Here is a 16,472-nt window from a genome sequence, read left to right on the forward strand (position 1 = left end):
CCTGGAGTTCTTCCACAGGGGATTCCTTAAAATATGTGTAAGGGATTTCTCTATCTATTACTCCATGAATCCCTCCATACATATTTTTCATGTATTTCGCATATTCTCCAAGAATTTCTTTCAGGGTTTAGCACCATCAAATCCATAAAAGATTTCAATTAGAGACATCAAATCTACAGATGTTTTTATTTATTAGTAGGAGCTCGATTAAATAAAATACCATGTTTAAGGAAAATATATTTCGCGAGGTATTTGCTGTCATTCAAGAATTTTTAACACGATTTCTAGAGCAAGAAATAGAAATGGAAGTTTTGGAAGAACTTTTAGGAAAATCTGATGGATTGTTTTCGTAGCACTTCAGCTAAACTCGATTTCGAAAAAAATAAAAATACTTAATTCCTGTCAGTGAGCTCAAATCAAAGACGTAGTGTGAACTTCTGAAACTTTTAGATGAATTTTCTGTCTCACAGAAAAGCTTTGTTCATTATTGTTAGTTTATAACATAAATTATTGTTTTTTGGCTCCCATGATGTAGATACCCACCATTTTTGCTTCAGTCTTGCTCTGCTTGCGGCTCCGTGCGACAGTTAAGTCAAATTTCATTACCAACATGATTTCAACCCACTTCTGTATAAAAGACTAAAAGGGAGGCGGCAGACATGTAAATACATACACTTACGCAAAACCCACAGGAATAAGAGAATTCCAACAGTATGATTCATCAGTTTGATCATTGCAATTTGCAATACTTGTAGATTTTTCCACGGAATGGTGTGTTAGAAGAATGATTTCAGCATTTTACTGCCATACAAGCATAACTGTCCCATATGGAAAAAAGGCATTGAGAAAATAGGGCTCAAAGTTTGAAGTGTTTCTTTTAGTACAAATGATTACAGATTTCTAGTACATTTCTGCATATCATATTCATTATACCACCGATAGCTCATTTTGCTTGTATCGATCAGTAAAAAATAACCTGAAAATAATTAATCTATGACTTGTTTAGTGGAATACCTATAAGTAAATGAAATACCGAATTAAGTCCTATACCATTTAAATCCACTAAAATTCTCTAGTGGAATTAAATGGTAAAGTACTAAATTCGGTTTTCCATTTACTTATTCACATGCAGACAATTTATGTTTTGCAGTTGTTATTTGGGATGAAAATTCATATGCTGTACCAATTCCATATTTTTCCACAACATTTTCAAACAAAGCATTGTAATTATTATGCGCGTAGTGAAGCACATATTAAGACCCAATTAAAAATGGAGCAAATGTCAAAACTGAAAAAGCAGTTTTCTCCTTTTAAACCGACTAATCGTAACATACAAAAACACAGCTGTTTTATTTGTCAAATAGAAGGGCTGTGTGTTTTTATTTTCTTCGATTTGTCATTTTCAAAAGAGAAAACTGCTTTTTCATTTTAAACATTTGCTCCATTTTTACTTGGGCTTCAAAACATGAGCGTTGTAATAAAAAAAAAGGAGTTGGTTCGAAAAATCATATGGGACAGATATGCTTTTATGGGTAGTGTACTCGAAGAAAATGGAAACCCCATATTTATGTATTTTTAACTTACTTTTGAGTTAATTTTCTCTCCCTATGTCATTCGCTCCTTCTATTGTTACAAGAGAGCAAAAAGCAAAACAACCCTCAAACCAAACCATAGTGCGTCAATTCAAATTTGAGCGCGTGGCACAGTACTCAAACACTCAATTTGATCAGCCGATTGAGTGAACAGAACCTAGCCAATAGGTTTTTTTTTGCACGGCTTCAAATGGAATCAACTTCAACCCCATTAACTCAAAATTAAGTCAACACGCAAACCTTCCAAATTGAGTGGAATAAACTCACTTTTGGGTACTTCATTTTCTCCGTGTAGTTATAACTGAAAAATCATGATTATGATCAAGGATGGAAATCTAGTGATCATGACAAAATAAATGATGCATCGCGGTTGTTCTTCATCATGCGATCATAGCAACAACGATTAACCTTTTGTCGTTAAGATACCACAACAAACTACGCTCCGCGATTAATGCATCGTTCTGCGTGTGGGCTAGCGATTAAATATTCGCGAGCCATAGTTTTATCATTCTGAGGATTGTTCCATTTTTATCTATTGATTTCACTTCGGATATATTGTTTTTGATTCTAAAATCATTCGGGAATGGTTTTAACGAAAAATAATAGCGTGGATGCGCCATGATTCAAGTTGATCGCTACTTGTAACAACATCCGATAAACTCTTTGTCCCACGACAAACATTGCATCGGATGCTCCTTATGTCGGTACAATGCGCGCGTGGTGAGGTTTTCAAATCATGCTGCTGCAAGAGCGACGGCCCCCTTAGACCGTTCGAATACCGTGTTGTTTGTCGCTGATTTTTTTTCCATCACTGATCATGATACTATAGAAAACATATTGATGCAGATACGGGATTCAAACAAATCTTTGTTTGGTGGAGCTTCTGATAAAAATATTGTGACAGAACTTCTGAAAATTCTTGATGTTTTAGGTTTAAGGCCAACACATTGGTGGTATTTTTTCAAAGAACTCGCCATTGATTTCTAATGGCTAAATATGCAAGACGATATGGAACAGAACGCCATGCGAAGGTTCTACGAATCTGTCAATGCTATGCGGATATAAACAGCGTCGTCTCTCGCCATGTGCAACGACCACGAAGGAAACTTGCTGACTGATAAAACAATGGTGGCTGCCAGGTAAATGGAGTACGTCGATTCATTTTTGAACGGAGATAACGGAAGTGGATCTGTGGAACTTCTATCGCTAGATGAGGTAAAGAAAAGTATCAATGGGCTGAATATTAACATAGCTGCTGCGAAGAACGAGCTCCCAGCCAAATTTCTCAAACACGGAAGTGAGCAGCTACATGAATTCCTATGCCGTAAGATTTCGAAGATATAGGAGGAAGATTAAATGCCTACTAGCAGTCTTCCGAAATTATCATTGCACAAGAGAGATTCCAAAAACAATGCCTTTGAAAATTTCATTTTATAATGATGAATTTCAATCCTCGCATTTCATTGCTCTTAGATCAGTTGATGTAAAATAATGCATCATTGATGCAGATCATAGCAGAATGGCATATTAGATTGAACGCGATTAGATTAAACTCAGAAAAATACTTGAAAAAAGGGCTTGTACTGGCTTCAAATCTGATAGATTAAATAGATTTAATTTCAGAATCTGAAGCCAGTAGCAAGGAATTTGTACCGCGAATCTTTGAAAAACCTGAATATATTACCCTAGCCCGACAAACAAGACGAGACTAGGGTTCAGATTGGTAGATCTTACCTCTTTATAAATGACATAACTAAACATTTTGAAGGACTAGCTTCATAGTGATTTTGACGAGATGAACAAGTTTCTTAAAGGCAGATTTTGTGTAGAGCTATCAGATTTTGAGATAAATAGTTGAATTGTTCGTCAAAAATTTCACTGTTATCACTCTTATAAGCGGTTTCTTCACCACCGCTTAGGCCTTAAACCTGGTTTAATCGTATGGGTAAGAAATCGGCCCTTAAACTCCTGAATGGAAAAATGATTGAAAAATACATGTTAAAATTCAAAGATGTTCTGTGAAACTATCATTTGAATCGGTCCATAAATAACTGAGATCGAGCTTACCATAGTTGGTTATTTTGCATGGAAAATCGAAAAAGTTGCAAATGTTTTGTCCAATACTGTAAGTCGTCTCACGTCACCAATAATAATTCTAGGAAAACACATCCCGTAGTGAACTTAACCCTTGTAGTTCATGATTCACTAAGCCGGGTTGTGTTTCAGATTGTTTGTTGGGCGTTATGATTCTCATTTGGCGACAAACCCCGACCTTATACAATGGGACTATATCATCGTTTATCGTTGGTCTTTATATTACAGACCCTGGGAATAATAGTATCTGGTTTGTTATAAATATATTTTATGTTTATTTGATTTAATTGAAATCTACAAAGCACTGAAAATATTCTTGGGCAGCATTGAAGGAACACAGATCCTGTACCGGTCGGGCTGGAGACCTGATTGGTAAGCTATCTTTTAGCAAGCAAAGTATTATAAACAAAATTCAATAAAACCTTAAGTAAATTAAATAAACTTTCGCATTGTTTTCTGCGTAATTCGCAATCGCGTACAGCTGAAGGTACAGCTGCTGTCTGACACCTTGCAACCACACAATAAAGCGATAATCGCACGGTTACTATGCCTGCCTACTACCCATGTTCGCCTAATGAAAGGAGTTCATTTTGTTTTAGATCATTAATGCAGTATTTTCTCGAAATGATAGAAGCAAATCAAAGCAATATTGGATTGGGAAACGAGGAGTGGGCATTTTCCTACTCCTGAATTTATTGATCAAAGCAACGCAATACAAAGGATATTTTGAAGGTTGTCTACTAGATGGTCTCATTTTCCATTTGTACAAAAAAGGACATCGACAGGAGTGCGCCAATTACCGATGTAACTAATTACTGGGGCGTCCAATTTAAAAACGGTCTTCGGCAAAGTTGTAGCTGACTATTGTATCTCACAGTATCAACGTAGTTCTAATCGCCAAGAGCACATGGGCATACACTATGACCGATTGAATGAAAATTTCCCACCATGCAAATTACTTTCGACCTTTTGTCCTTTCAACCTTTTGTCTTTCGACGTTTTGTCCTTTCGACGTTTTGTCCTTTGACCTTTTGTCCATAAACCACTTTCATGCGACTTCTGGTTGTCTGAGAAGGATGTATTGTAGCTGCGAGTCGGACTGAACTCTCGTAGCCTGTAAACGAAAATAAAACTCGCGTTATATAAGACACTGATTCTTCCGGTTGCCCAATAGGGCCATTAACCATAGAGCATTCGGGGTTATGAGCGTAAAGTGCTAAGAACAATACTCGGCGATAAACTAGAAAACAGCATCTGGTGGCGTCGCATGAATCACGAGTTGTACCAAGTTTATAAAGAGGTGAACATTATCAAGCGTATAAAACACGGAAGACCGCGTTAGGCTGGTCACGTTGCCCGTATGCCAAAAAAAAATAAAAGCAATGAAAATATTCAACAGAGAATCTCGACGAGGCCGCCGACTTCGTGGTAAGCTGCGCACAAGATGGCTTTTTACAATTGAGAAGGACGAAGGACTCAGGGCGACTAGAAGGGATTGGCTCAGGACCAAGCCCAGTGGAGGGATGAGTTTTTTCGGCGTTGATTCATCGTAGCAAATTGTAACCCTTCAAGTATTAAGTAAGTATGATTTCACTGAGCGTAAAATCTTGAAAGAAGTTCTTTCTAAATCATAGAAATTGTTTTTTTTTATCGTATTCCAAGAAATCTGCCACAATTCCTTTTTTATACCTCCTAATCTTACCAGAAAGCTTGAAAAATTTTCGCCAATGAACTGCACAAGTATTTAATCCCATAATATGGATTCTGAGTAAAATTGTTACAAGAATATATCCACAAAGGTTCAAAGTAAAATCCTTAGAAATTCTGTATATCTTCTTAATATCATAAGGATTGTGCTATTTTGAAAGTTTCATAAATGTCGTTTCCCCGAACATCAGTTTCAAGAAAGCCAGAATATCCTCAAAAAGTATTTCACACTCATAATTATATTAACATATATGTACATTTCAAGGTTTGTGAACAAATTGGTCGTCTTTCTGCATCATTCCTTATTTTATTGGCAATTTCTGTGAATTTCACCGTTCTCGGAATTATTGGCAATAGTCGAGAATGTACAAATATCTCCTTCTTTTGAGAGCCAATCGTTTTTTCTTGCTTACTACTCTGCCGCTAAAGATTATGCATCTTTTCATACTGCATTACTGCTTCTGAGAAACAGATAATTCTGGGAAAATATCTTTCGGGGAAATAAGATTCTTAAGCACAACATTTGAGGAAAATTAGCACAATTCATTTACCGCAATGCTAATTTTGAAAGCATTAGAATTTTCCCATGAATTTTCAAGATTCCCAGAGCGTTTCGGAATGTCACAATTAAAATGAATGGTGTTTTCCATACAATTTTATGAGAATAGTATTTGAAAAAGATCAGAGACAATTTTCTAGCACAAGTTTAGCCAAAAAAAATCATGATAAAAAGCGAATGAAATCGTTAAACTTCAAAAAGTTTGAGTTCAATGTTTTAGTTGAATCCGAGATCATATTCCGGAATAATTTGGTAGATAAAAAAATAGGTATTGAAGAAATGGCCGACCTTGCAAAAGTTCACGATGGTAGTTTAAGGTGAGCATGCATCGAAGCCAAACCTCAAATTTTCAAGAGCACATATCGAGGGAACCAGACAGCCATTGGTGCTGGAAATTTAACTCACTGGTGAATCTTTAGTGATGACCAATAGATCAAATTTTCAGCGCAAATGATTGGCAGGTGCTCTAGATTTGTGCTCTTTGAATTCGAGGTTTGGCTTCGATGCATCTTCACCATAAATAAATACAACTAAATTCCCAGGGAAAATTTCCAACAAATCTGCAGCAAAATTTTGTTTGGGTTATTTGTGGGAGAAGAGTGTGGTGGACTGAAGTATTATGGTAGGAGAGCTGGCCTACTGTTCCTGAACTAATGTTATCATTACTGTTGAATTAAGATAAATTATGACAGAAATCGTACTTATTTTTGTCAATTAGAGAGAAAAGTGACAACGAAACAGGATTGAGACTGACATTGCACTAATACTTGAAGGAAAAACCTAAGAATTTGTATATAACTATTGTAGGTATCATTAATTTAAGCTCAATAGCTCCAAATGTAACGCAATGCCACCCTCAAGATAATATAATTAAAACACCATCACCAAAATGTGGAACAATTTTGACGTACACTCACCTACTGATCGCATTGTCCGACGGCGAATGGTGCGGGCTGGTCAAGTTCTTGGCCACGTGAATCTGCCCGAGCCCGGTGCTGCCCCCACTACTGCTGAGACCACTAATAACGCTGCTATTGCTGCCTCCGCTTCCGGTGCTGCTGTTGCTTCCACTACACGGCGGTATGCTGGGCGAGGCGGTTCGTCTTATCTGCGGCGACTTCTCAAACACCGACGCAAAACTATTGCTGGGTGGTCGCGATTGTGGGGTTAGAGAAATTGGCGACGGCACCTTCGGAGACTCAAGCTTTATACGCATCTCCGGAGTGGACCGTTCCGACGGCGTTTTCTCGTGAGTGGATAGATTTTTAAACTTGTCCGCCACGTGGATGGCCGAAGACGACGACGAAGTAGGCGTCGAAGGCAGTCCCGATGGGAGACCAAGGTGCAGATGCTTGGCCTGCTGCGATTGGTGGTGTGCCGTCTGTTGCTGCTGTTGTTGCTGGTGATGGTGTTGATGATGATGGTGATTGCTATTAGCGGCGGCTGCTGCAGCCAGAGCCAATTGGTTCGTAAGCAGACTTGTGGTATTGATTGCACTATTGACTGTGACAGAGGACTCGCGGGTTGCCACTGCTGCGGCTGCTGCTGCCGCTACCGCAAATGCCGCATTGCCTGGATGATGGGGATGGTGGTGGGAGTGGTGGTGACTCGTTTGGTTCAACATCTCGTTGAAATTGTTGTTTGCGACCGTATTAAAATTTAAACACTGCAATAAATTTTCGCTGCTCATGTTCGAAATCACCTGTTGCCCCACGGGGATCGTCAGGATGGTTTGGGTGGCAATTCCTGCGTGTGCGTGAATCCATACAATTTGTACGGTTGCGAGGAAAACAATTGAGAGAAGGGTGTTAATAGCGGTTAAGAGATGAAAATTGATACACGCGTAAACGAAACGCAATGCAGGGGAGGAGGGGATTCGAACACGTGTTCTGTTGGGTTTACTCACCTTGTGACGTTGGAATGAGCAATTGGGCTCCCTGGATTCCTTGAACAATCTGTCCAGATGCAAGAATCAGCTGTGGCATTTGGGCAGCCGCAGCTGTCAGGGGTTGTGAAGCGGCTCCCAGAGCTCCCATTACCGGTGAATGGCTTTGCGCGCCGAGACTTAGATTTAGAGGAGAATTATTAAGTAGTGCCGACGGTAAACCAGCCGTCGGAAGTCCTAGCCCGGGCATAACCCCTGCCCCTCCGGATAGCTGGGCCAAACTTTGCAGCTTCTGTAGGTTCAGCATGTCTTGCACTGTGGACAAAAAAGCATGACTCATGTAGATCATAGGGGAGTTCGTCGGGGCGTGATTTTAGAACTCGATATGTACTCACTAGTTCCATTCAGATGCACCTGGGCTGCGGCGGCGGCTGCTGCAGCTGCGGCCGCTTGGTTAGTTACCGGGGATCCACCCGTCGGCAGGGATAGGGGGGACATTTTTTCACGGCTCCGCAACGCCGCGGCCACTTTCGAACGGTTTGACGCTTCGCTCAACTCGTCCAGCGGACTGTTTGAACGGCTGCAATTATCGCTTCTTTCCCGGTCCTGCGAATGGAAGAACATAGAAGAGGAAAGAGAGGTGTGAGTTTTTGGTGTGGTGGGTCGGAGTGTGGGATGAATCGTGGTAGGCCATGGACGGAACTGTGAACGACGACGAATGACGGTAATGGTCGACACACTGACAAGGCGTACAAAATCGACTATGTCGTAATTAAGGAGCGGAAATTAAAATTGACAAATTTCAAAAACTTGTAATTAGTTACAATTATTGTTAATTATGGCGAGCAAAAAAGTGAGAAAGATTTACATGGTGAGGTTTGTTGGGATGAGAAGTAGAAAATTTGATGACGAAGAGAGTGTGGTCTTGTTTTAGGGGTAATAAAATTGCAGTAGTTAATCAAGGATAAAAGCTAAAACAATTTAAACATGGTCACCACAACGTTATTCTACTAACGTCTTCAAGTTTGATGTGATAAATATTATGCATTACTTAATTTCAAACGTTTGCTGGAATAAAGGCATAAGTAACATGATCGATTTCTTTTCGTCGATCCTCTCTTCCGTGAAAAAAGGTAACAAGGTGCATGTCTTATGTCATTTTTTTTTTTCAAAACGAATTATTGAGATGAATTTCTCATTATTGAGTACATGTGTGATTGTATACCAACTATCCTATTTGATAAATTACATTATTTCATTGCACTTAATGGAGGTCAATATTGTTTCAACTGAAAAACTTGAATTTCAGCCTAAAGTAAAATTTTTTTGATCAGCACGCACAAAAAACACTTTTTCAACCGCCCCTTTTCTTAAATACGCTCAAAACTGCAAAACCATTCATATTGTATATTGAAATACCTAATCATCTCAGATTTGTGCATAAAAATTTAAAAACAAATTCCGGATAATCGAATCCCGGAAAATCGAGTCACCGGATAATCGAGTCCGACCTGTATTTGCGGATGGCCGAGATATATCGGCTCAAATACATGTGATAATTTAGTCGATTTTCTAACCCTATATTATCAATTTCGCTGCTGCTCATCCAATCAACTAATTAAACAAGTTTGATTGGTATAATAACAAAGAAAGCAGTCATAATCCTCTACTTTTGAGAAAGAGTCCGTTCATGAGCTAGGTGCTATTCAGAAATCTAGGTTGAGTCGGTTGAAAATTACTGCGTGGAAGAAATATGAAACGGCTGATATTGTTATATGTCTATGTTTTTATACAAATCGTAATGGCTTCAATTTAATATACACATTTAGTAGACATTTTTTAACAAGAATCATACAAACCCTGCTGGTTATGTTTCAACCAGGAATGAATTTTAAGTAAAACATTTTACAAAAATTATAAAAAATCAAGCAGAAACATGGAAAACCTTCACTTTTTTAAATTTTATGGTTCATTGAGAATGAATTGATATTTCCTGATTGCAAAAGAAATATTAATTACTTAAAGCTACCTCCTGTAATATCCTCCTATACTACGTTTGAGTATCAGAAAAAGACAGTTTAAATGATTGAAAGAAAATAAAAATAAAAGTACAGCACCTAATGTCCAGGTCAACGACCATCAATGAAGAAAATTTAAAATGCTGCCAGAAATATCGGCAACTTTAGCGTAATGTTGTCGGGAGTAGTTTTATCAAGTGAACTTTACAATTATGCATAAACGAATCATATAATTTAGTTGAAAGCAAATGAAGGTTAGTAGTTCTGCTTGATTCACGTTGTAGCTCTGCTTGACATCTACAAATATGTAATTCATATTAACTTGTTCCATTTTGGACAATGCTTATATGGCTCTCTGATGATTTTATAGCTTTGTCATAAGTTATGTACAGTGAACACAATGCGTTATCAAATTTTAATAGTGCAAAAGATGAATTAAATGCAAATGTATTCTGAAAACCCAATAAATATAATAAATAAACAGTTGTCAATACATTCCATGCAACTAAGACAACTATGATCACATTTTTCAACTATTCTGAGAAACTTTATAGTGTATCTTCAAAATACTTTGAAATGTATGAATCATATCTTTGAAAGTGTGCAATGTAATTTGTTATACTAAATCTAAGCGAATATGAATTAATAATGCCTTAATTAACATACGTATCCAAATATTCATAATCCTTAAAAATCCACAATTTTTCATGTTTTCTTATGTTTGTATTACTTATAGGCAGGCTTGATAGAAATTCCTCTGCGATGCAAAGAGGAAGCGATTTTAGCGTTTTTCTGAGGAGAAAAAACTGAACTCAAAATTTTCAACACCGATCCTCAGGCAATTCGAGTGAGAATGCAAAAATAAATGCGAGGATTTTTCAGGTACTCTCTCTCTCTCTCTCTCTCTCTCTTCACGCTCAAAAAAGAATTCTGGAAAACGTGAACTGTCAAAAATACACCATGAACTACCACAAATGGTCACATAAACATGATCTAGTTCACGGTGTATTTTTGTTGTTGACGAGTTCACGTCTGCTGTTCACGGATACGAGAAAGGATTTTTTTCTGTGTTGTTGCGATGCTCACCTTTACTCACACTTCAAAGAACTCTTGAGTCTGCCGCCCGAACAAACAGTCCTCGGGGAGTTGTCATCGCATTATTTTCTTATGGAATTTTACTCTGTTGTGTTTTGTGCTGCATCTTCCTCGCTCATTTTTCGTTGCCTCTCTGCTTAGCATTTTTTCGCTCCCTCGCAATGAAGCAAAGACAGTACGCTGCTCTAGGTATTTCAGCACTAGAGTATGATTTTGGTTCATTTTGAAAGTGTTTGGAATTTTGTCGCGAAATTTTGATTTCTGGCCCATAGTGCGCTGTTATCATATTGATATTTTGACTTTTTATCGCAGAAATTTTTCATGCGCTTCCTCTTGAAGTCGATCAGAAGATAAACCCAGAATTCCCAGAAATTTAGAAATAATAGTTTTTTAGGAATCACTTTAATATTTTTAAAATTTTATTCTCTAGTAAATTCAAGATATTCCTTTAGAAGTTGCTTGTGATTTATGAAAAACTTCATGAGCTCTTTTAAAGACTCCTTACAAATTTTTTATGATAAAATTAAACATAAGACCCAAAAAATGTTCTTCCAGAAATTCTCAATTCAAAGTAATTTATTAAAAAAAAAAACACCTTTTGAGCTTGAAAAATTTTGCAGAGTACCTCCCACAATTGTAATTTGTGTAAGAATTTCTACTGTATATATTTAAGAATAAAAATCGGAATTTTTCAAGAATTCCTTTTGGAAAAATAATTTAGAAATTAATTCGCGCAATAATTAATCCTGTAGTTCCCCTGATTTTACTGAGGATTTCCCCAAATATTCAAACAAGAATAATTTCACATATGCACTAGAAATTGTTTCAGAGATTTTTCTGCACTCAGGATATTATGCTTACTGGGGTTCACAATCATTTATCTATGAAGACGTCGTAGAACACCAAAACTTCCTCTGCAAAATTCATTGAATTTTTTTTTCAGATCAGCTTCTTGGATTCAACAAGTTTCTACAAGGGATATTCCTAGAACAAATTCAGGAATGATCCTTGTGAGAGTTCCTGAAAGAATTTCTGCATAATTTATAGAAGGAATACCTTAAGAAACTCCACGTTGATTTTTCAAAGCATTTTTGGAACATCTATTTGTAAATGAAATTCTAGGATGTTTATTTCAAATTATTTTTTGGAAAGTTCTTTGGAAAGAGCTCCTGAATTTATTCTCATTATTTGAGAGAAGTCGATTATCACAATAGTCGGTTACCACAATATATGATAAATATCTGTAGGAATATAGGCGATCTTAGTTTTTTCTCAAAGGTATCTCTGAAATAATTTATGATATATACCTTGTATGAGTTTAATTAAGGTTCTCTAAAAAAATCCTCAGAGAAAAACTCGCTGAAAGATTTTTTATAGACTTCATGAAAAATATTTGGCAGAGCCTCCGCAAAATTACCAAAAGTAATATTTTGGGAAACATCATGAGTATTTATTTGAATTTGAGTTTTTATTCGTTGCCATCTTTTGGAAAATTATATGTATTGTTAGTTGATGGTCTTTTGGAAAATTATATGTATTGTTAGTTGAATTCAGAACCAAATATCGATGGAATAGCTTACGGAGAATTTCATATTTTTTTGTGTAAAACTAATGAACTCATGCTTTCTGTTTTTGAAGCAATCGAAAGCAATGAGGAGTTTCTGTAAGAACTTCATGAAGACTACAAATCACCTGATGCGAAAATCAAATCCAAATCCTACGAAAATCTCTACAGGAATACGTAGACAATTGCCGGGGGATTTATGTCTAATTCCATGGAGGAATACTCGCGAAATGCCTGAAAAACTTTGGCAGTCATTCCTGTAAGAAATGCATCAGAAATCTATTTTAGGGATTTTTCAGATGAACTTAATGAAATTGACTGCCGTCTAATAGGACTTTTACCAATCGAATCTTCATGCACTTTCCATTCCTGATTTTTTTAATGGCGTTCATGGACTCATTACTCTGACAACAAATTGAACCAAGACACGTTTCAAACTCCACCTTGCTAACTTTGAAACGAAAAGGATGTGGACGACTTTCAAGTTTCATGCATAAGGGCTAAAGAGGTTGTGTATAATGATCGTTTTTGGAAGTATTTCTTGGGAGCTAACCTATTAAGTTCTAGATAAAAATGTTCTGTCTTTTCATCTAGGAGAAATCGTTGCATATATTTTTAGATCAATTCCTGTTGTAAGGAACTGGTCTGGTTAAGTGGTTAGAACACATACCTCTCTGGTCCAAAATCTGGGATCAAATCCCATCCATGAGAAATTCACGAATTATCCAAAGATTACAGTATATTCTTTACGATTTCCATAGGAAGGGAAGCGAAGAAATTCGTTCCAAGACCAACTAGCCTAGAATTAAAACAGTCTAGACTGACGTGGGCTCGATACCAGACTTAATCAGCTTGCTCTTCAGCATTATTTTGAGTATTACATAGATTATTTTACAGCAAAGTCCTTACATGTTTTATATCGAAATTCGTCGTTGATTAATCCAAAGATTGTAGGTGGATGTATTCCATGATTGCTGACACTTTAAATGAAGAAAAAAATGTAGAATGGCTCTGACTTATTGCATCTGCATAATAACATTAATCTCAAAGCCGAAAATAAGCAATGGCCGCAGTTTCATTTTTCCGTAAAAATAACAACAGAACAACCCTCAATTAGGTACCTCAACCTTCCGTCAGTCGCTCAAAAAAAAGTTACACCAGCGGTCGCATCGTGTACTGAGTACACGCGGAGCAATTTTGATTGTACATCCAAAGCTAGGCAAGATAGAATATGGATGTCTTCGACAAATTTCTTCAGTCCAACGGTACCAATTGGTTAGTGGACAGAAAACACTTTGGAAACATCCTCATCTTCCTGTGGCCATCGGATTGTGCCCCGGGGGAACCGATGTAGTGGACATTTCGCAATACAACATCTCGTACACAAATATCTCAGGATCTAAATTTTTTAGCAAGATGGTGTCTTCGGCAAAATTGTTCAGTAGGTCAAGGGCTAACATGTGATAGGCTGCTTGTTTCGAAATTCTGCCACCAGATGGTACTAGTGAGCATTTAATTTTTCAAACACCGATATCTCAAGATCCTGATTACCTAGAAAGATGATGTCTTGGACAAAGTTGTTTAGTAGGTCAAGGACTAACATATGATAAGCTACCTAACAAGAAAAACTGCCACAAGATGGCGCTAGTGAGCATGCAATATTTTAATCACAAATATCTCAGGATCCCGATTTTTTAGAAAGATGGTGTTTTCAGCAAAGTTGTTTAGTAGTTCAAGGGCTACCATGTCATGATCTCCTTGATTCGGAGTTCTTTCAATAGATGGCGCTAGTGAGCATGATATTTTGCGAACACAGATATCTCAGGATCCTGGTTTTATAGGTTGACGTCTTCGACAAAAGTGTTGAATAGGTCATGGTCTAGTATGTACTATGCCCAGTGCTATGCCACCCAACTTGAAATTCTACCACCATATGGTAGGGGTTTTGCTAAACCGCACCAAGTGCCAAAAACTTTATTCCGAGATATTTGACTTTGAAGTCTTATCGTATACTACTTGATCGCGAACAATTAATTTTAAATTTTTATCGCTCACATGCGGTTAACAGTGTTCAATAAGCGACCCGAGATTAAATATACAAGTAAATCATCATAAATTATCGATGTAAGTGGATTTTATTTAATATTTTGAAGCACTCAGTTCACTCGTAACCTAGTATATTAATGCTACGTCATTTTCACTTCTTGAATGAATGATAAACTTGGAACAAATCATGTGCACCCTGTCTATCGGGGGTTTGATGGCGATAACGCTATTTTCTGAACAACTAAAGCACACCAAGTCCACCTCAGTTGTTCTCACAGTTTCTGATCAAATTGATTCGTCATTTCATTACGGCTCCTGTGTGGATTAATTAACATATTATGTAACAAGCTAATGTAAGTATTTACTGCATGTTAATGTCTTTACTTCATGCCAAAATGTGGTTTTCTGATAAACAGTACTTAGTGCGGTGTGGCTGGATGAAATTTAAAAGAAAATAGATCAACGCCAGCGAAACAATTTTTCATTTTAATTAGTCAATTGCTGTCCAATTTGACTGGCATCTGTTTCTATGAGTTGCTTGGAATGGATAATTTGTAAGAATATAGAAGGACATTGAGAAAATCTTGCTTTATATCAGAGAAATGAATTCCCTCTGATGACGTGCGTTGGTTTATGGTTCACTCTGGCTGAACAAAATTATAGTTCTACATGTCCTTTCACAGAATATTTGTGATCTAGGATTACAAGGGACTTTTCAAATTACTCGATATTTTCATGGTTCTCTGGAGTAAAAAACTCAATTTGGAAAAAAAATGGCACTTGGTGCGGTTTAGCAGAACCCCGACCATATGGCACTAGTGATCATGCTGTATTTTGATCGCGAATATCTTAAGATAATGATATTTTAGCAAGATGGTGTTTTCAGCAAAGATGTTTAGTAGGTCAAGTACTAAACATGTGATATGCAGTTTGATTCAGAATTCTTCCACAAAACAAAATTTTCGAATTGAATTATTTCAGGATCCTGGTTAGAAAAATAAAATTAGATTACAAAGATGGTGTCTTTGATGAAGTTGTTCTGTATATCATGGACCAACGTGTTAAGTGTAAAATATACCTACTCAAAATTCTTCCACATTCAATTCAAATTGCAATGGGCTGCTAGATTTCAGATTTCTCAAGTTCCCGATTATTTTAAAACTTGACGTCTTCATCAAATTTATTAGGTAAAGAAAGTGCTCACATGTTATTGGCAATTATATTTTGAATTATGTAACCCTGCGCCAGTGAGCATTTAATTTTTTGAACATCTTATGATACTGATCATTTGGGCTCATCAATACACGTTTTGTCAAATGTTAAAACATTTCGCTACCAGTAAATTAATAGATAAGCACTACATAAAATTAAACATATAGGGTTCATTCTACTTCAAATTCTAGATTCAAATTTAACATTATTAATTTTATATTTAGTAGAAAAGTAGGACGCAAACTTCTCGTTGCTGGTGATAATCTAAATTCGTGAGAGCACACTCTCGCAGTACTGGTCGGGTTTGATATTATGGCACGTCTTTTTCCTCCGGAAAATCAGCTTGAGAGATAGGCTTATGATTATCGCCGTGACCGATAATTTCACTTACTGGTTGTTTACAAATAAATTCAAAGTGCTCTTTGTGCTAGTATAATCATAATATGGTTATACTAGCACAAAGAGCACTTTGAATTGATTTGTAAACAACACTGGCAATATCTATCACATTCGAGGTGATTCGAACAATGTTGTAGTGTGCGTGCCATCCCGTGAGTCGCCATGAGAGACCGAGTATCTCATATCACTTTGCACTAACACACATCCATCTTTGTTTTTGTGTAACAGCTTTCTGCCGCCCATGAGCCTCTGTACGTGCCATAAATTCTTTTGTTCTTTTCTCTTTTACTGTGCGCCGTGT

General features: G+C 37.0%; 1 protein-coding gene across 4 annotated transcripts in view; it reads right to left on the reverse strand.

Annotated features, from left to right (window-relative positions):
* Positions 1 to 16,472, reverse strand: part of LOC5564119 (POU domain, class 6, transcription factor 2) — a 458,131-nt gene that overhangs the window by 22,830 nt on the left and 418,829 nt on the right. For all 4 annotated transcript variants that reach the window (XM_021855444.1, XM_021855443.1, XM_021855442.1 and 1 more), the window contains exons 3-5: positions 8,233 to 8,443; positions 7,859 to 8,152; positions 6,870 to 7,698 (exon numbers count right to left, since the gene is read on the reverse strand). In XM_021855444.1, coding sequence (XP_021711136.1) covers positions 6,870 to 7,698; positions 7,859 to 8,152; positions 8,233 to 8,443 — 1,334 coding nt within the window. The remainder of the gene's footprint in view (positions 1 to 6,869; positions 7,699 to 7,858; positions 8,153 to 8,232; positions 8,444 to 16,472) is intronic.

This window comes from Aedes aegypti, chromosome 3 (genome assembly GCF_002204515.2).
Source record: "Aedes aegypti strain LVP_AGWG chromosome 3, AaegL5.0 Primary Assembly, whole genome shotgun sequence".
Lineage (NCBI taxonomy): Eukaryota > Metazoa > Arthropoda > Insecta > Diptera > Culicidae > Aedes > Aedes aegypti.